Source organism: Caloenas nicobarica, chromosome 19 (assembly GCF_036013445.1).
Source record: "Caloenas nicobarica isolate bCalNic1 chromosome 19, bCalNic1.hap1, whole genome shotgun sequence".
Classification (NCBI taxonomy): Eukaryota; Metazoa; Chordata; class Aves; order Columbiformes; family Columbidae; genus Caloenas; species Caloenas nicobarica.
The window spans coordinates 8,127,564-8,148,470 of NC_088263.1; the positions used below are offsets into that span (position 1 = coordinate 8,127,564).

The 20,907-nt window shown below is 46.0% G+C and overlaps 1 protein-coding gene across 4 annotated transcripts; it reads left to right on the top strand.

Annotated features, from left to right (window-relative positions):
* The first annotated feature begins 371 nt into the window (after positions 1-371).
* On the top strand, positions 372-19,035 carry ADAMTS13 (ADAM metallopeptidase with thrombospondin type 1 motif 13). Of its 4 annotated transcripts, none has more exons than XM_065648448.1 (26): positions 372-584; positions 889-955; positions 1,787-2,070; positions 2,270-2,411; positions 2,788-2,927; positions 3,685-3,768; positions 3,854-3,978; positions 4,734-4,880; positions 5,210-5,344; positions 5,885-6,035; positions 7,676-7,780; positions 8,238-8,389; positions 8,503-8,566; positions 9,112-9,238; positions 9,459-9,607; positions 10,932-11,052; positions 11,612-11,692; positions 11,966-12,147; positions 12,581-12,716; positions 14,547-14,676; positions 15,187-15,391; positions 15,874-16,180; positions 16,534-16,680; positions 17,149-17,325; positions 17,672-17,856; positions 18,133-19,035. In XM_065648448.1, exons 1-26 carry the CDS (start codon positions 510-512, stop codon positions 18,289-18,291), a joined length of 3,777 nt encoding a protein of 1,258 aa, XP_065504520.1. In that variant the 5' UTR covers positions 372-509; the 3' UTR covers positions 18,292-19,035. The 4 variants fall into 4 exon arrangements, with proteins under 4 accessions (XP_065504520.1, XP_065504521.1, XP_065504522.1 ...); XM_065648449.1 differs by having other exon boundaries at positions 2,791-2,927; XM_065648451.1 differs by lacking the exon at positions 372-584 and adding an exon at positions 705-809.
* Positions 19,036-20,907: the final 1,872 nt, after the last annotated feature.

Genomic DNA, 20,907 nt, shown 5'->3' on the forward strand with positions numbered 1-20,907 from the left:
AGGCTCGCGAGTGCCGAAGAAGGGCTTCCGGCAAAGGGAGGGCTTATGGAAATAATTAACGTTTAACGCAATCACTAAGCGGTAGAAACAAATGAATATGCAATAGGTGCGTGTAATAAGTACCGAGGCGCGCGAATCGCACGCACGCTGGATTAGAGGAGCGGTGCTGTAATCAAAGTGCTGCGTTTTAACGCTTTCCAAACGGCGCTAAAGAGTCTTTTTGCCGGCTTCTCGGTATCGGTCTGGCTCCACGCTCGCTATTGCCGCGCTCTTTGGCTGCAGCGAAGTTGCAAAGGTTGCGCAAAACCCTCCCTCCCTCCAGCTGTTCCTGTAAAGCCTCCGGCTGCAGGACATTCCCCCGGCTGCCCCTCTCCCAGAGCCTCAGCTCCCCTGTTTGCTCAGACCCCGCGCTCTTCCCTTCCGCTCCACGTGATGCTTCGGGCCAAAAATCATCTTAATCACCCCAGGGCCGGCGCTGAGTCCGCAGCGCTGGTTGCGACTCCTCCAGCATGATCGTCAGCTTGACGCTCCGGGCGCTCGTGATGCTCCCCTTGGGGTTCTGCTGGCCGTCGGCTTTCCAAGAGGTGAGTTTGACCTCAGAAAATGCAGTTTCCAGGAAGGCTTTTTTAATTTCTAGGAAAGAAAGAGAAGAGACGACACAACGTGTTCTAAGCCAGACTCCATCCAGCCTCACTAATCAAGAAGATAAAGCTGTTTCCTCTGGGTGGCTGTTGTGCAGCCCATGCAAAATAAAGCCATGAGAACTTGGCATCGGTACTTGTTGAGTTGTTCGCTGGCGTTCCTTCCAGGTTAGGTTCAGTTAACTGATGGTCTTGTATCCATTTGTTTTTCTTAAAAAATGTAAAGCTATTCTTCTTCTTCTTGCAGAAATTTCTTAGCGCTTTGGATGCAGAAGATGTTTTCTCTTATTTTGGAACCAGCTCAGTGTCTGATGGTACGCAGGGCTCCTTCCTGGGTTTTGGAACACGTCTGTCAGTTTATTTCTAATCCTGTACATTTGATAATGCTAAGAACGCTTATTAATGAACCCCGATCTGACAAGCATTTAGCATTTCTGACTCACATTACTCAGTGAGGCAATCCCTGTTTCAGTGCGAAAGTGGTTGAAGAACTGGGTCAGTATTTAATATCTGTTGAAGGAGATATGATAAATCTTTTTGCACATTTCTCCTGTGGTCATTGTTCTCTGTATTGGTATTTTTCTATGAAATTAACAGAACCAGGTCTTCTGAGTGGGCAGCTTTGGACTAAGAATAGCTTTAAATGCACTTGATAATTTTTTTTTTTTAAATAAACACGTGGAGAGACTAATATTCTGGGTCTGGATTGATGAAAGTTTAGAATAAAGATACATTTTAAATTCTCAGATCCTTAAAGCAAAGATGTTGTCTGCTTGTGAGTTCACCTAGTGCTCATCCCTGTCTGGCTTATGATAATTCTCAGTCAGTAATACTGAACATCTGAGGAAGTAAGACTGTCTCAGCCTTTGTTAAATGAACTGTTCTCCTTATCGAGAGATCAAAAACGCCAATAAATTGGGAGCCAGTTTCAGAGCTGTTGTCTGTTCCCGGTCAGATTATCCTCACTTTGGAATATATGAGAGCATAGAAGTTCTTTGACTGTTGTCGTGATGACCCTGAAAGGCCACAGTTGTCATTTAGAGAGTATTTTTTTCCTAGGAAGGTAGATCACTACATTTGTTTTCTGTATATCATCGTTTCTCATAACTGTTCCTCTTGTTCTGATCTGGTTTCATTTCTTTCAGTACCTGAGTTTGTTGTTGCTGAGCCAACTTGCCCCTGTAAAGAAGAGCAGAATGGGCTGATGTCCTGTCGGATTCAATATTGCTCCATCGACGCCTGGGGAGAACTCTACGCCTTTGAATTTCTTGAGGACCATGCCCTCCTTTCCTCTTCGTTTGTGAGCAAGCAAGTGGTGAACTCTTCCTTTGGCTTACTGAAGCGATTCTCGGGCAACTGCTTTGCAGGTGGAAATTCTCTGCAGCCTCCTGGGGCGAAGTGTAGAGTCACGTACTGTGAAGGGCAGCTGGTGAGTATGCGCTGAACTCGTTCTCACAAGCGTTTCCAGCCTTTGTGTGTTTGCAGCTTGATGCCCCAAACATGTGTGAACCATCCATTTAATAACTCTGAGCATTACAAAGGAGGAACAGGAAGGATATGGCACACAACTCTCCATTGGTAGCAAATGTCTTTGGAGTAACTCAGAGATGGAATTTCCTCTCCTTTAGCAAGGAGTCGTCATTGCAGATGAGGAAAAGATTCATATCAGGCCTGTCAGAAGCAAAGATTTGGCCCTGCTGAAGGACCTTGGCTTCTCCAGACCCCACGTTCTCTTCAGAAGTGCTGCGAGAGAGGAAAATACGGCAAGAGGTAACGTACGTGGAGAGGAAGCCCTGCTTGTTCTGCTTGGAAAAGCGTCTCCTGGTAGTGGGGTTGGTTGAATGAGCTCAAAGGAAAAATCTGTACCTACAAACATATGAACATACTCGATAGATGTTTCTCGCCTCACTGAGGTGTAATTAGTGTGTTTTCATGTAGATATTTGTTACTTTGTTAGCATAAGTGTGTTATTAAGGATGCTGGCACGGGAAAGAAACCAACAGAAGTGGGAAACCTGAGCAAGCAACTGGAGGGGTGGTCTTCCAGCTGGTTATTCTAGTTTTTCAGGATCTGTAGGGAGTGGATCTGTAGGACTTTTTATGTTGTCTCGCATTTTAATCTCCCCACATCCCTTTGTGCTGCTCAGCAGGGCGGTTTCCTTCTCGCCTGCAGAAGAGGGCTGAGGGAGCTGTCAAACATCTGGAGCTGATGGTTGTAGCAGGTCCAGATGTTTACTTGTACCACAAAGAGGACACGGAGCGATATATTCTTGCCAACCTGAACATCGTGAGTAGCTTTCTGTTTGGACTGCTGTCCGGTGTCAGAGCTCGCGGTGTCGCAGGCAGACGTACCTCTGTGGGTGGATTTTCCGAGGTGGTTGTGGTTACCTGCTCCCCGTATGGAGCTCATGTGCAGGGTGTTCCTCTCTGCTTCTCTTGGCACTGCATGGCAAGCCGTCCCTTGTACAAGGAAAAGTGAATCTTAGAAGCTTTTGGGTTGTAGTTTAAAGCCCACGTAGAAAATGTCTCTCTTCATTTTATTACTAATATTGTTGTATGTCGGATACAGTAGCAAGAGTTTTATCACCAGAGCCTTGATCCGGTCTCTGGTGCTTTCAGTGAGATCGAGCAAGATCTGCTCAATTAATCTTACATTTCACATTTCAACATTCTATTTCTATTACATAATTTCTCTAAATGTCTCCCTTTGCTATTGTTAAGAATTTGTTTATGCATTTTCTCTGTGTGTGTATTGCAAAAAAGTGTTTAGCATTCACTCTCCTACGCCATGAAACTGTTTTCCCTGCAGGTTCTTCTCTTTGCTTCGGAATATCTGACAAGTCTAACGACAGTTCTCATCTGTTGACAGATTTATTTACATTTGTAGCGCATACTTTAATGTTGTGCTTCCCCGTGATTTTATAGTTGCCCCTTATGGTTACCAGGTGTGTTCCCTTTGTAGTGAATGCAGCCCAGTTTTTGGGAGCAGGCAGTGGGAGTCACTGCGGTGCCGTCTTTACCGAATCCTTTCTGTCTCTTAACAGGGGGCAGAGCTGCTGAGAGACGCCTCGCTGGGTGCTCATTTCAGGGTTCACCTTATGCAAATGCTTGTTTTGAGAGAACCAGAGGTAAGCAGGGAGGACTATGTTCAAGTGTTGTCCAAGGGGTTGCTAGAAGCTGGATGAAATGTGCCACCATGTGCCTTCGCTCTAGGCAGAGGTGAACATCACCACAAATATCACCTCCTCGCTGATCAGCGTTTGTGAGTGGAGCAAGAAGGTCAATCCCCAGAATGACTCTGACCCCCAGCACGCTGACATTGTCCTCTACGTCACCAGGTACTGAAGGTCCCCTGCCCTGGGAGGGGACTGGGACAGGGCTGACGGTGCTCAGCTATGAGCACAGTGATGGTGATTTGCACTGACTCTTCCAGCAGCATCACAGCATCTTTGGAAGTGGGTTGATTCTCCTGTTTGGGGTTGATTCTCCTGCCCTGGTGTGATGCAGTCGGTCAGAAGTGCTGTGTCTTCAGTTTCTGAAGGAGCTGGAATATTCCCCAAGCACTGACCAGCCAGCCAGAGCAGCACAGCCAAACCCACCGCAGCTTTTTGTGGGCAGAAAAGTCGAACAGTAACTGGAAGTGAAAACCCACTGGTGTTTTCTGTGGAAGATTTCTAGTGTTGCTCCGACTCAGACATTTTGTCTGACTTTCAGTCTCCTTGCTTTAAATTGCCTTGGGTAAATTTGTTGAGGACAAACTTTTCTTGAGTGTAATGTCTTTGTTTTGGGGCTCTTTCCTCAAAGAGATGACGGTACTGCTCTGCAAATAGGGTTAGGTCATTTTATTCTGTTCTGCTTGTCTTGGCTCGTGGGGACTTTTTAATGAAGAATCACCACAAATTTTGAACAGTGGATGTTCGTGGGACCCTACTGCTGTGATCTTGCCCCAGGGAGCTCCATGTGTCAAAAGAAATGTTAGGTAGCTGGTAAAGTTAGATCAGGAAGGTGCCAATAAATTCAGTTGAATGTCTAGACCTGACTTTATTGGCTGTAATGGTTCTTCGCTCTTTCCTCTGTATCTGTCTCCCTTTAGGTTTGACTTGGAGTTGCCTGATGGGAACAAGGAGCTACGTGGAGTAACTCAGTTAGGGGGAGTCTGCTCCTCCTTCTGGAGCTGCATTATTACCCAGGACACCGGCTTTGACCTTGGAATCACCATAGCCCACGAGATTGGGCACAGGTCAGTAGGAAAGCCCCGGAGCAGCCCAGTATGTTTTATAAGGGTAAAAACGTTCTCCAGTTTACCAGATTCAGAAGAAGGAGAAGAATCTCTTGGCATAACAGGGGGTTTCCTATAGATTACACAAAACTTTTGGAAAGAGTTCCTTGCCATTCTTGTATTCCCGCATGCTCTGTGATAATTAGAAGCTTCAAACAGGAGAGAAAACCTTTGTGGCAGGAGTAGAAGAAAAGGCTGCAGAGAGAGCTCAGCCCTTGCTTTGAGAGGCTCTGAGGGAACCCAGCCTTGGGGTTTCTTCTCCTCAGGGCACTGTGCTGCTTCTTTTACAGTCTGGGAATCCCCCACGATGGTGAGGGGAACCGGTGCAGCAGCAGCGGGTACATCATGGGGTCAGCAGGAAACCACAACAGCATCGACCTCACCTGGTCGCAGTGCAGCCGGGAAGAGTTCCTGGCCTTTGTCAGGTAAGGGAACGGTCCAGGTCTGTGTGCCCCTGTGGGAGCGTTTCCCTGTGCTGGGAGCTTGGGAGAGGGCAGGGAATGACAAGGAATAAATTAGGACATTCTTGGAAAATGAGGAACTGTTATGTATTTCTTATCACTTGTGTCTGTTGCTGAGGTTAAACCCAGTTTTTGCTTCAAGTATCTGGAAATGACTTTGGTTAGTGACTAACGTGGCTGGGCTGTGTTGAACTTTTCAGACACTAGCTCAGTCTGGGAATTTTATTTAAAATGTCAGAGCATCTAGGTTTAAACAAGCATTGCGGGCTGTGAGCTGGCTGGGTGAAGAACAGGAATGGGTGTCTGTTATAAATTCAGCAGCAGGGAACTGCGAGAATCTCCAGGCAGCTGCTGCAACTAAATCCATCACAGCCCACAGTAAGCATGTGTTGTCTGGGAAAGCAACAGCCAACTCCCTAAATGAAACTCAGCACAAGTTTGCAAACATGTCATTGTCCTTACTGCCCGCAGCTGGGAAAGTGATATTTCTTATGTTTCTATCAGCACAGGCCAAACAAACTGCTTAAATGACCTGCCGGACATGGACGGCAGCATCCCTGGATGGAAGCCCGGGTTGTACTACGGAGCAGATGAGCAGTGTAAAATAGCCTTTGGGAGCATTGCCACAGCGTGCACCTTTGCTGACAGCAATGTTGTAGGTAGAAAGTTTGTCTGTTTTGCTAGAGGCAGCAGGGAAATGTTCTGGCACCAAGATTCAGGAAAAGGGAGCTGGGGGCATTTTTATTATAAAGGGATGGAAGGTGCTTTCCTGGCACAGATTTCTTGGCAAAGAACAAACCTTCAAAGGCTTTTAAAAATGCTTCCATCACAGAATCACAGAATCACAGAATGTTAGGGATTGGAAGGGACCTCAAAAGATCATCTAGTCCAATCCCCCTGCCAGAGCAGGAAAACTTAGGTGAGGTTACACAGGAAGGCGTCCAGGCGGGTTTTGAATGTCTCCAGAGAAGGAGAATCCACAACCCCCCTGGGCAGCCTGTTCCAGTGTTCTGTCACCCTCACTGAGAAGAAGTTTCTTCTCACATTTAAGTGGAACCTCTTGTGTTCCAGCTTGAACCCATTACCCCTTGTCTTACTGTTGGTTGTCACCGAGAAGAGCCTGGCTCCATCCTCGTGACACCCACCCTTTATATATTTATAAACATTAATGAGGTCACCCCTCAGTCTCCTCTTCTCCAAGCTAAAGAAACCCAGCTCCCTCAGCCTTTCCTCATAAGGGAGATGCTCCACTCCCTTAATCATCTTTGTGGCCCTGCGCTGGACTCTCTCCAGCAGTTCCCTGTCCTTCTTGAACTGAGGGGCCCAGAACTGGACACAATATTCCAGATGAGGTCTCACCAGGGCAGAGTAGAGGGGAAGGAGAACCTCTCTGGACCTACTAACCACCCCCCTTCTAATACACCCCAGGATGCCATTGGCCTTCTTGGCCACAAGGGCACAGTGCTGGCTCATGGTCATCCTGCTGTCCACCAGGACCCCCAGGTCTCTTTCCCCTACACTGCTCTCTAATAGGTCATTCCCCAACCTGTACTGGAACCTGGGGTTGTTCCTGCCCAGATGCAAGACTCTACATTTCCCCTTGTTATATTTCATTAAATTTTTCCCCACCCAACTCTCTAGCCTGTCCAGATCTCGCTGGATGGCAGCACAGCCTTCTGGCGTGTCAGCCACTCCTCCCAGCTTGGTGTCATCAGCAAACTTGCTGATAGTACACTCAATTCCCTCATCCAAGTCATTGATGAATATATTGAACAGTATTGGTCCCAGAACTGACCCTTGAGGCACTCCACTAGATACAGGCCTCCAACCAGACTCTGCCCCATTGATCACAACTCTCTGGCTTCTCTCCTTCAGCCAGTTTGCAGTCCACCTCACTACCCGATCATCCAGTCCACACTTCCTCAGTTTTGCTGTGAGGATGCTGTGGGAGACGGTGTCAAATGCTTTGCTGAAGTCAAGGTAGACCACATCCACTGCTCTGCCATCGTCAATCCACCTTGTTACGTCACCTTTTAAGGTTCGCACAGTACCCAAAGACTTCTGTCCAAACTGAGCTGGGTGCACCTACTCGAGGTCCTGTCTTAGGGAGCTGTAGTTCATTGAATTCCTTCAGCTAACAGCGGGAGAAACGAAGGGTCTTGTTTGCATCGTTGTGTACCTGTGGGGAAACCAAACATCTGTGACACGCACCATTTAAATTGAGCAGCTTTTGGGACTGCTGTGTTGATGAGCCCAAGTGACTCCCTGAACTTCCTGATTTTCTTGTCACATCAGGACATATGTGAAGTTCTCTCATGCCACGTACAACCAGGAGATGAATCCAGCTGTACTCGGCTTCTTGTTCCCCTCTTGGATGGTACTGAGTGTGGGATCAATAAGGTAAGGAGGCTGCTGATCTGATGATCAGAAGTGGGTGTGGATGCTGTGGAGCTCATTAGACAGCAGGACATCGTCGGTGGCTGGAGGGCACTCGCTGTCCCTCAGCCAGGGACTCCAGTTCACAAACTGGTACCAGCTGATCTTGCTGTTTCCACCTTGTCTGTATCTCTGGAATTGCTTTGCAGTTCTATAGCCTAATACCTGAGCTCTCCTCCAAGGCTTTGCTTTCCACCTGAAATGACCTGTCAACTCTTTGTTTTAACCCCAACCTCACATTAGACCATAATTAGGAAGGGGACTATTCTAGGCTTTTGTGGGAAGGTACCTCATTCATCTCGGGATTATTTGTTACAGTTTGGCCTGCAAAAAGACGGGGACTTGTGCCGCCCTTGTAGATCCCAGCCCTGCTGGGTTCACTGTGGTTCCTGCTGCCAATTTTCTACATTCTTTGTCTTAGTGGTGCTCCAAGGGCCAGTGCAGCTCTCTGGAAGAACTGAACCCCATGGCTGTTGTCCATGGGCAGTGGTCGGTCTGGAGCCCCTTCTCCTCCTGCTCCCGCAGCTGCGGAGGTGGAGTTGTGCTGCGGCAGCGGTTCTGCAACAACCCCAGGTGAGAGCTGGGGAGTCTGCGGTGCCTCGTGGCCGATTCAGGGCCGTGGCGGCTGAGTCCCACTCTTTGCTTGGGACAAACCTGCCTCTGAGTTCTTTTCCTGTCATCTCCAGGCCTGCTTTTGGGGGGCAGGAATGCCGTGGCGCCAGCATCCAGGTGGAGATGTGCAATACTCAGGTAGTGGAGCTCATCACATCTGGGATTTTTTCTTTACGCTGTTTAGCCCTCGGAGAGCGGTATGGTTTGGGACTGCGCTTCTCACAGCTGACTGCTCTGGGAAGGAGGACTAAAGATGTGGCGTGTAGCCTCCATCTGCCTGACAACAGGAGAGGTGTTTGTCCCACTGTGTCTGAAGACAGCAGGATTATTTAATCGCATTGTTCATGTGTAATGAAGCATTTTCTCTATGCCTTCAAAGCAGGACAGACACTGAGAAAACAGTGACACGCTTAATGATAGTTTTCTTCGGAGGGACATTCTTATATCGTTCCTGTTTTCCTTATCCGTTTATTTTGTATAAATAGCAAAGATATCAGCTTCCAAGCACAATTCTCTGCGTATCCCACAGCCTTCCTTTAAATTAGTTTTCTTTATTTGCAGTCGTTTTGGTGTCTTGCTTATCAGCCACCATTTTCTGCCTTTAGCTAGTGGGTAAAATGCTTTTGGGATTCTGTGCTCAGCAACTGCCTTTCATTACCCGTACGATTCTCTCTGGGATGTAGGCCTGTTCAGTGACCCAGCAGGACTTTATGGCTGAACAGTGCGCAGCAACAAATTTAAAGCCACTGTATCTCACTGGAGAAACACCATCCTTTTATACCTGGACTTCTGCTGTTGGCTTTGCCAAAGGTAAGGACGGACTGAGAAACCGTGGTTTCCCTGTGAAGGGGAGCGCTTATGGACCTGTCTGCACTTTGACATCAAAAAGCTATTTCATTGATTATTTTTCACGTGAAACTTGGATAGGCTTTTTGTCAGATCCTTTTGTCTTTTTCCCACTGTTTAATGGTCAGCCACGTGCCTCTCTGAAAGAGTAAAACTCCTTTCTTCTCCTGCCTGCCTCCTCCAGGGGACATGCTGTGCAAGCACATGTGCAGGGCCGTTGGAAACGAATTCATGGTGAGCCGCGAAGGCAGTTTCGTCGATGGAACGAGATGTGAGCAGGATGAGCCCGAGCACCACGGGGCTTTCAATCTGTGTGTGACGGGAACCTGCAGAGTAAGTGACAGGGGAATCCAGCTGAACCTCTGACACATCATCTGCCCCAAAGGAGTCAGTTTACTTAAAGCAGGGGAAAAAAACCCCACAGTGTCCCAAACAGCAGAGCGAGCTTGTCTCAAAAGAAGAGAATTTTGATCTTAGCTTATTGGATGGAGTCCAACAAATCCACTGTTCTGTCAGTGCATCCAGTGCCAATGCCCTCTAGATAAGGCATCCTGCTAATGATGCAGTAAGTACATAAGGCTATTCATCCCTGCTCCAAGAAGCAATTGGTTTATGCATTCGTTGAGGAGACATCATTAGCTGTTCACTTTGCATGGTATAAATAGCCCTATAAAATTCTGACTCTGTTGGAGAAAAGTTCCGTGATTTGAGCACACCGAGTCAGTGGCAAAATAAGGAGTAAAGCCTGGGGATTGTAAGTTGACGAATTGATTGTTGAAGTATCACTAATCAAAACTTTTTTTTTTTTTCTGGATTGGATGTGAGAAAGGCATTCTTTCATGATGAACGTGAATAAAACTCCCCCGCACTGTCTGCATTTTAGTAACTGCTCAATGCTGACCTGGTTGTATGTTTTCTGTTGTTTCTTTACATTCCCAGAATACACTTTTAAAATTTTATGGTTTTCTCATTATCCTGGTGTTCACAACGCTTTGTAATGCATTTCCACCTAATGAGCAGCAGAGGGTGTAGGCATAAGCTATTCTGATCTCTGCTGTTCTGTTGGCGACAGTGATAAATATGTATGTTATGGCAGCATCCAAAGCCTGGGATCAGTGCCTCTAGCATAAATTCAGCAGTTGCACATGTTTTGCTGCTAAGCCTGCTGAGATCCTCCTGTAGCATTGTGTAAATCAGTCTTGTTTGTGGGAATGAGGATAGAATCTCTTTTCTGAGCTCCATGGGACTGAAGGCCAGGCTGAAGGATGTGAGCTAGGTTTGGGGTTTAGGGAGCTAAAGATTCCTTTCGAACCTGCCATTCGTGTTTAAAGTTCTCCTGGGCATTTTTTTTTCCTCCCCCTCCAGAAAGAGTCTGTAGAATAGAGGGAGTGCAGAGCCTTTGTTTTAGGTCACCGGAGAAATGTTTTTGGGCTGCTTCTTATGGGAAAGAAATTGCCAGACAATTAATGAAACTTGTGCTCTCACCTAAAACTGCTGTACAGTGGTAGATCTAGGTACAAATGCATCTTTGTCTATGTTGTCTTCTTAAATTTGAATTACGAATGAAAAAGGCAGTTTCAGGAATTCAGGCAGTATTGCCTTGCTTGTTTTCCTCTCGGAATAGGCAGGTTCTTGACAGACTCTCCCCTCTGCTCAGGCATTCGGCTGTGATGGCCAGATGGACTCCAAGAAGATAATGGACTCTTGCAAGGTCTGTGGGGGTGATAATACCGCTTGCACCAAAGTGAGTGGATCTTACATAGAAGGAAAAGCTAAAGGTGTGTAGTCCTCACTCTCAGGCTCAACATTACGGTGCTGTTTATATGCTGCGTATTTGTATGTGTATTCAAAGTTCTTAATCTTCTGTATGTGACTTCTTATTTCTTCTCCTGCTTGAATTTATTTTGTGGAGGATATGGTGATGGAGTTTGGGTAGTCAACAGAGAAGGCAGCCAAGATCTGTAAGAGGGAGGTAGCTGTTGTGCAGGCAGAGTGACTGTTTTGGTCAGAGTTTTCTGGACATGGACCAGAAACGTAACCATTCGGGAAATCCAGCAAATGACTGGCAGCTGGGGGCTGTGTCAGATACTTCCTGAGATGTTAAACGTGCACTTGGGAACTGATCTGACCGTTGCAGTATCACATATAGATACTAGTAGGGAACATAAAAAGAATAAAAGAGGAGAGCAGGACGCAGAATTGGGTTCAGTTTTGTTTGCTGTAATCACACCAAGCTGATAGAGCTAAGGTCAGTGTGAATTTAGCCCGCTGGCCATAGCTGTCGTATCCTTCATTTTTTTAATGTTAGCTATATAACCTTTTTTTCCATCCTTCCAGAGTACGTTACATTTCTCTCCCTGCCTTACAACACCACCTCGGTCCATGTTACCAATCGGAGACCACTCTTCACACATTTGGGTGAGTTGAATGGAAAGAAGAGGAGGGGCAGCAAGGCAGGGCTAAAACAAGCTTGTGAAAACAAGAAAATGGAACTTGGGAGGAAATTTCTTGATATTGCAGTTTGTTTGTGGGATGCTCTCCAGTGGGAAGTGGTGGAAGCCACAGGCTTTGGGATGCTTGACTTAGATCAAACTGGTTTCTAGCAAACGGGGAACCTGTAGCTGCCAGCACCGGGGGATTCTGGTGAGCACAGGATATCTCTTAACCTCACTGCTGCTTTTGCTCCTCTAGCTGTTAAGGTTAAGGGAGAGTATGCGGTTGCTGGAAAAGGAAAAATCTCCCAGAATGTCACCTACCCGTCAGTTCTAGAAGACAGCCAGATCATATACAAAGTGTTTCTCACCGAGGACAACCTGCCAAGCCTGGAGGAAATCCATGTGGATGGGCCGACGCAAGAAGAAATTGAAATACAGGTAAATTCAAATAGCAGAGCTGGAAAGGGGCCAGTCGGAACTGGCCGGGTTGAGTTTGAGTAGCTCTGCTGCAGTGCAGAATCCAGGTGTTGTAGGCTCTGTGTCCAGGGCCACTGGAGATGGTGTTCACTGAGAGTCTTGCTCTTCTTGGGAAAGGCTGAGGGTTGGCTGCTTACAGGCTTTCTGCAGGTCTGGGAGATGGCTGTGTGCGGAAGAGCTTACTGAGTTAAACCTTTCCCTTGGCTTAATCTTTTTGTCAGTGCTCTGTGCACAGAATTTGCAGTGAGTACTCTGAGTGCACCTGGCAAGAACTGCGGCTCACAGCATTGAGGCTCAGGGCTGGATGGAAAAGGGGGCCAACTTCTCTTAACTCCATCCTAAGAAATGAGTCAGGGTTGATTCGTGCATTGACCACAACTTTTTCCTTCCCCAGGTCTATCGAAGGTATGCAGAAGAATATGGCAATGCCACCAACCCAGACATCACCTTCAGCTACTTTGTCCCCAAAGAGAATCTGACCTATGTGTGGATTCCTCAGCGGGGGCCGTGTTCGGTGACCTGTGGGGAAGGTGAGGCAGCAATACTCAGTCTTTACTTTTCACAGGTATCTGGGCAGAATTCTAGTTTGGCTGGCTGGTAGTCACCCAGATCCTGACCCCATGGGCTCTCCTGGGCTGACTGAGAGGAATGTGTCATCAATAATAGATACTTGGTTAGAACTTATTAAACAACTGAACTGAATTTAATAGCAAATTGCTGAAAGTGAGCCACTGTCGACAGTGTTAAACTGAACCAAAGAAAAGAGTGGTACAGCTGTTGAATTAAATTAGCAAATCAGCAAATGAGCTGAATCATCAAAATGATAGTGAAAATGTTTGATCGTGAAGAGGATTTTTAAATAGGCTTTAACTGAACTTTTGGTTTTAAGACTAAATAATTTTGTCAGACTTTTCAGTTATTGAAGACTGTAATTTGAAGTTGGCTAAACATCAAAAGTCTGAGACCAAAGTAGTGTCTAGTGTCTAACTAAAGCCTCAGAGCTAATTATGAAACTTCCTTCTTAGAATTCTATTCCTGTGCCGTGGCTAATCCTTTCTGTCTCCCTGAAGAAACCGTCATGCAGATTGTAACAGATCACTCTGGTAGACGGTTTGACATCTTGTTTACCAGATAATACAGATGACACTGGCAAGCCTCTCAAGACTTTTATGACAAGGATTGAGAAAATACATTAATGAATACTTATGGAAGTCAATCTATAGGACTAGTTATGTCTGGAGAGCTTTTCTCCAGCAGATTCCTCAGGTGAACAGGTTGCTGAAACCCTGAAGTAAAGAACTTGAAACACTCTAGGGCCTCCCAACTAATGCAGTCAAAGAAAAAAAAAAATCTGGGGCTTAAAATACCAGAAAGTTGAAAATCCGAGCTGAAATTGCATCCTGAGCTCCAAGTGATACTCAGGCCCTTCTTGCCAACAGACACTATTTGAAAACAAGGAGAGTAGTGAAAAGATAACATTGCTGATTGATTCTTGACATTTACTCCTCAGGGTCATGATCTTTGAGGTGCAGGAATGCTGGTCTCTCTTTGTGGGAGCTCAGTCACTGCAAAGGAGACTCGTTACATCTTTGCTTGTAAATTTTTTAAGTTTGGATTTTCACCTGCTTTGCCCGTTAGGTTCAATATTGTTAAAAATCTTGTTTAGAGCTGTAGTTTATGAATATTTCAGTTCTTGTGTGCCACAGGCACTACAAGTCTGCAGTTTTTATCCCAGTACCCCAGTCTAGTTGTGGATATTGATGATCCCTTGGAGGACGTTGGCACGCTGCTCTCTGGATACAAAGGTTGTGGGATGATACTACGTGATTAGTTCTGCAGAACGTCATTTAAAAATGGCTGGCTGCTAGAACTTATTTTCAGCAACCTGCTCCTCATCAGTCAGACATCAAGATCATAGAAGTAATTTGGACCAAATTACGATTCATACCCTTGCTCTTGCAAATGGCCAGTTTAGAGCGATCTTTAAATTTTGTCAGCAGATTGTCTGTCAAACTTCTGATCTTCTGGGGTGTTCATCTTGGAAAGTCACTTTGCAACTCTTGAGGAAAAGTTGCATCAGAAATAAGGGATTCGTGTGTTAAGAGAAAGGCTGTATTCCCAAATATGTCATTTTTCCTACACAGATAATTTGGGTAAAGCAAAATGTGTTCCGGAGTCGGGGGGATGAGTGCAATAAGTGTGCCTGGGGCTTGGGCAGAGTTTGCTTGTTCTGTACACACAGGTGCAACTGGCACTGCTTGGCTTATTTTCATAGAATGTCCTCAGTTGGAAGGGACCCACAAGGATCATTTTCCAACCCTTGCACGCATGCCATGCAGTAAGATCGCTTCCCGTTCTAGGTAAGATGCAGCTACAGTACGTATGTGTGGCTTTTGACACCAAAGAAGAAACCCAAGAAGAAAACTGTCATCCAGTGCCAAAGCCGGAGAGCAGGATGGAAATCTGCGATCTCAGTCCCTGCCCACCAAGGTAAAGCAGTTACCAGGAGACTAGGGGGCACTGAGAGGCCTTTCCTTCCTCTCTCTGTCTCCAGGGACGTGCTAAAGTAGGGGTCAAGCTACACTGAGGATGTTATGTTCCTCTCCTCTGCTTTGAAAGCACAGCCAGCTGCAAAAACAGTAGCACTGTTCCATACTTGACAAACTAGCTGAGAGTCTTTCCTGGGCTGGTCTATTCTCAGGCAGAACTAAGTGAAGTCTTTGGAGTTTGAGTCCAGGGGAAAACTGGAAAACTCTTGATCCCTCGTTACCCTGGGGAAGTAGAAACAAATCCATAACTGCAAAAGGTAGTGACACGTTTGCCAGCTGTCTTGTAAGTGCTGTAGGAAGCAAAGTGTCTGAGGCGGAGGGGTGAAGAAAGCTGCTGAGAAGCAGAAGGGGGGAAGGATGAGGTAGCTGCAGTGCATTTTCTGCAGTGAGAGAGAGTAGAGGGTGGGGATTTGTCACTAACCTGATTTTTCTCCTCCTTGTCCTCTGTCAGATGGAAGGTAACTCCAGCTGGCCCGTGTTCCTCCAGCTGTGGGCTCGGCTTAGCCGTTCAGCTGGTCACCTGTGTGCAGATTCACCAAGGCAAGGAGATGTTGCTGGAGGAGCGTTTGTGTCCTGTGGCAGAGAAGCCACTTACCAGTGTCCCCTGTGTCATCCGAATGTGCTCTTATGAATGGAGCTTTAGCGAGTGGACAGAGGTACCTGCTCCTGTTCAGATGCAGCACTTGGTGTCTAGTGCAGTGGTTTTATAGCCGTTCACTTCCCTAAAGCAGGCAGTGGAGAAATACCAGTTCCACCTTGTACATTTACTTCCCACAGAAATGCTAAACTGTTTCTAGGGATGTGTTTTCCGTCCTTTCCACTGCCCAATGTTTAGCAGGCATAGGTTTGCTTCTCATGCTTCTCAGCTGAGGGTTTGGCTGCAGTTTAAAGATGGTCCTTGACCTGATTTCTTCTGGAATGCAGATATTTTTGGATTTTTGGGAAGTGATTCCATAATTCAAAGATAGAGTTTGGAAGATCCTCTGGGAGGTGGGCCATCAGAGCACTAAAAGGCCAAGTGACAGAACAGCATCAGTGAACGAAAGATCAACTCCTTGGATCATGCCAATAAATGTATTTATTTCTAAATATCAACTGAAACACACGTAAAAAGGCCTGTGGGTTTCTTCCTCTGCAGTGTTCAACTTCGTGTGGGAACGGCATTCAGACACGGCAGGATTTCTGCCTCAACCTGCTAACTCGTAGGCAGGTGAACCCCGTCTTCTGCAGGCACTTCCCCAAGGCCATTGTGGTACGTGGCTGCTCCGCAGGGCCCTGTCCTGAGCAGGCGATGGGGACCGAGTTCCGTGGAGCAGGACTGCAGACGGTGACACCAGCCCTGCTGACAACAGCCACAACTGCCAAAGAGGCGAGAAACAAGGATCTGGATCTTCCTCCATCCGCTGTGCCAGTTGTGCCTGAGGAACAGGCAGAGACCAGTGGAGGTGAGGAGGACACTGCCAAGACATAGAGATGGCGCTCACTGTGTGTGGCTGGGTTGTGGTGGCCTTGCTGCCATACAGGGACAGGAGCGTGGGTTAGGAGGGACACCATGCTGTTCCTTCCAGCAAGCCATGACCTGTCCATGTTACCTCAGCTCAGAACAACAGCTCCCTTCCCTGGGCTTCCCAAAGCTCTTCTGACTTGGGACTCCTTGGGGCAAGAGCTGACTCTCCCATGCTTTATGTGGACAGTGGGCGTGCTGTTGACACTTGTCTTGTTCACTGTGCCATGGGAACTGTGTTTCAGCAGTTCGGCTTCCTTCCGGAAGTGTTTCTCATCTGTGTCTGCTGTGCAGGTGTCTGTGGAAAGCTCTTTCTTAATGCCACCGGGGTCATCAACATGACGGATGTTGAGAGCAGCGACTGCACCGTGGCCATCGGACGTCCCCTTGGGGAGGAGATAACGCTCCATGTCCTGGAGAGCTCCCTCAACTGCAGCGCAGGTACCGTCCAGGGTGTGCTGGGGACAAAACCGGCCCTTTTGGGAAACCTGCACCCCATTTGCCCATGTGCTTTTGGTGCCCTGAACGGTTCTTGCTGCCTTGGAACCCGTGTAACCTCTGAAATGACTTTACAAGTTTTTCTGTCCCACCAAGTCTTTGCCAGATAGGGCTAAATGAAGGTGGTGCCTTTCCTTCCCCTACATAATGGACTCTCACCTGTTTTGTTGATAGATATTGGTTGAAATGAATTTATGGGGTTAAAGAAGCTGCTTGCTTTGACTCTCTCTGTAATGTACCCTCTTGCTGGAATCAGTACAGTTAGATGAGTTAACTAGACTGTTTTCATGACAGATTTTGATAAGATAGGGACAAGATGCAGAATTTACTCGATTCGAGACCTGTATAAGACAGATTGTGGCCTTTTACTTAAAGTAAAATGTTTCTAGTCCCTGCGCTTATCTGTTCCAGGTGAGGTAGTGCTGTTTTCTGGGCGAATGGTGTGGCAGACAGGCTGCAGGAACCTCCCTTTGTCACTGATAAATTCCAGAACGAACACACTGATTGTGAAACAGCGTGTTTTGCTGCCAGGAAATGGGGTCATTCTTCAGTACAACAGCAGAACTGCAACTAAAAAATATTACCAAGGTATCTTACTGAAAGCTTTGCTATGGCTTTAGATTAAGGCACCCATGACAAGGCCTACAGAGTTCCACGGGTCGTGGTTGCCTATGGAAATCTATGGAAACGTTGCTTCATTTTTAGCAGATAATAAGCCCCTTCTTGAAGAGTTTTGGAATTAATATTACTTGTGGACTACCCCTCCGTTTTAAAGGCAAGCCCGCTGCAGGTGTTTGCTGATGCTCGGAGGTTCCCAGATGAAAATCCTTAGAGATACTTTTCTGCCTGTGTTCAATTTAAATGATTTCTTTCTTGGAGACGCTGGACACTTCTCTAAATAATTTTCTTTTCTGCTCCCTTTCCCAACTCTCAGACTGTGACAAGCAGCTGTTTGGTCCCCAAGGTGAAATAGTGAATCCTGTGCAATTGCCTGATCAGAGACAAGAAGTAGTGTGTCGGACCTTCATCAACGTGGCTCCTCGGCATCGCATCGCTATCCGTGCCCTAAATATTGACCTGGGCAATGAGAGCAACCAGACGCATTTTAATTACATCCTGGTGAGTCAAAAACCTAAAGGGGATGATCTGGATGGGAACGGACCTACCTCCTCATCAGATTTGCATCCAGATGCAAAGTCCAGTGACAAATCCTAGAGGCTCTGATCTCTGTTAATGTAAATGTGGATGAGCACTACTGACGTCTGCTGTATTTCTTCTAAACTTTTTATAGGGCTGATTTTCCCCCTGAGTGACCAACCTGCAAGTCCCCAGTGTTTTGTGGGTACCTCACTTGTGGGCTGCTGTGATATAATGGTTTGGTCTTGGTTTATGCAGGTCCGTGATGTAAGCACCATGAAGACGGTGGTGTTCCATGGGAAACAACAATTCTTCTGGCAATCAACGGGAAGCCAAGCTGAAATAGAATTTCATGAAAATGTTAAGGATTACCAAACTAATTTCTGGGCTGAATACTATGCTATTGAGCCCAAATAAAAGGGGCCAGGGCCACTGAGTAAGGCTGTGGGCCAGTTAGTGACTGCTGCCTGTTCACTGCTCGAGGTCACACGAGTCATTTAATCTTTTTGCAAATGCTTCCCCATCTATTAAGCAAGAGCGATAATACCTACTGATTCCTTTGGGATCTCAGTATTTATAAAGGTTATGTAAAAGACACGTAACTACCAAATATTTAGCAAATAGCCCTCATGCAGATTTTTTGTCTGTGTTGATTGGTATTAATGCTGTTTATGTGTCTGCAGTTAATGACGTGGACACTGAAGTCTCAAGGTCCTGCTTCTGTAATATGCTGTGACCTTTTAGGATAGTCATTTAATGTCTCGGTGCCCTGTTACAACCCTCTGTATACCACAAGTAGGTACGATTACGATTTAGCTGTTAAATAAACACCCCTTAAAACTGAGGCCTGTTGAAATTCTGGAATGTTATAAAGAAGGCGAAGATGTGCACAAGGAAAAAATGCTAGCACAAGAAGAATAGAGACACGCGTGAGGGCAAGACAATTTCTTCACCCAGGAGGGTAGTGCAGCACAAGGAGAGGCCACCCAGAAAAGCTGATGGAACCACCGTCCTTGAACGTTGACCGAGGCACAACTGAGCTGGTCAAGCCCTGGTGACAGTTGGCTCTAATGTCTAAATGACATCTAGAGGTTCCCTTCCCCACCACCCCTTCTGTGGTTCTACTATTATATATGACAGTGACACGAGTACTTCTTTTCTATGGGAAAATAAAGTAATTCTGTCTCTTAATGATGGGTTTAGTGCCAAGACTTATTTACACAGATAATAACAGCAGCTGTGCTATTAATCTGCTTGTATCTTCATCTCACAGGAACTTTGCAATGAGAGATTGTTGAGACCGCGTGATACAAGTTGTAGCAGGAAGAGGTATTTTAGAGCAGTGACAAATAGTCAGTCACGTTCTATTTAAATACATTTTTAAGTTTGGGTTTTTTTTTTAAATATCTTGAGCATTTAATATCTTGAACATTGGACTGTGCTTTGGTCCAAATGTATCATCTTCCTCAAAATCATGATATACTGCTCAAGGGGTCTTTTCCACACCTGGAGCCTGGCTGGACACATCTGCCCTTGCTCTTCACGCTGAATTCAATAAATGATTCTGCCTGAGCAGTTTTAACCCTCCTTCTGCTTGCTTTCAGTTGAATTCTCTGACATCTTTTTACAACCACAAAATCTTATTTTTTTCTGTCATCTTAGTAGTTTGGTTTGTTGTGTTTGTTTGTTTGTTTGTTTTTAATTTTCTGGTTAAGCCTGGAGTTTTTTGCTTGCCAGCCTCCAGATTTACATTCCATTCCTGGAAGAGCTAGAAAGTAGATTCTTGAAGTGAGATCCTCGAGGAGCTGGTTATATCAGCTATCCCGCTGCAGTGCGTGGGTGATGCAGGCACCGGGCCTTCATTTCCTGTCTAACAGGAGATGTTAATGAAAAGACATCCTTTTCTTAATCCTTTTTTTGTAACCTTTTAGCAGATGGGACCTGTCTTCCCACTCTGCTATGGATCCCAAGTCTCACTGCTAAATATTGTTCCAGATCAACTATGCACAGTTCCCAGCCTGCAGAGACAGGCTCTGGTTATTGACTGTATCTCCATGTTAACTGGCAAAAAATGCAGGTGTTGTCTTTATATTATTATTATTTATATTGTATAGTATTATTTATATTGCATATATTATTCTTTATATTGCATTGCATTTTTTTGGTATTGTTTTAGGTTCATAAGCTGATTCAAAAGAGTATTTGTGGCTAGGAAGGTTTTTAGCCAGTGAACGTATATCAAAAATGCTTGCTTATGTTTGCCATCCTTTTAAAAATATTTTTTAAAAATATGTGTATTATCTTACACTTTTTTTAAAAGTATGTTTATCTATCTTACATTTACTTTGCTCTCAGGGTGTTTTAGGGTAGCCCAGTTGATTAAACAGAGCCATACAATGTTATGTGGTATAAATCATGTTGCAAAAAAGCTAGAGTATTTAACAAAGGCTTATAATCTAAATATGTCTGAAAGATAATAGCAATAGTTATAGAATCATAGAATCTTTTTGGTTGGAAGAGACCCTTAAGATCATTGAGTCCAACCATAACCTAAATCTAGTGCTAAACTATGTCTGAAACCACAATTACTTTTGCACCCACCTAATAATTTAAGAGAAGTGAGGCTGTTTCCCTGCACCATTTGTTTGGGTAACAACAGGTTGCCAACTGGGACACCTCTGACTTGCAAAGTCCTGCTTCTGTGCCCGTTTCCATGGGAGAAAACCTGATTCCGTTCAGATTAAGGGGAGCATTTCCCTCATTTTGAGGGCAGAATTTTGTAATAGTGTTCAATTCACGCTAATGCAAAAATTCAGGTTTATTGAGCACACACCGGATAACGGCACCGCATCGTTCGCCGAGGGCAGCGGGACCCCGAGCCCCCGTGCACCCCACATTCCGTGTCTGCGCGGCTGCTTATGAATATGTACAGGACGGGCTCTGCCCATCCGCCTTTTAATGCGGGTGACATCAAAGCCCTGCCTGCTGCAGGGGGGGACCCACAATGCAATACACAGGCAGACGTGGAGGCCG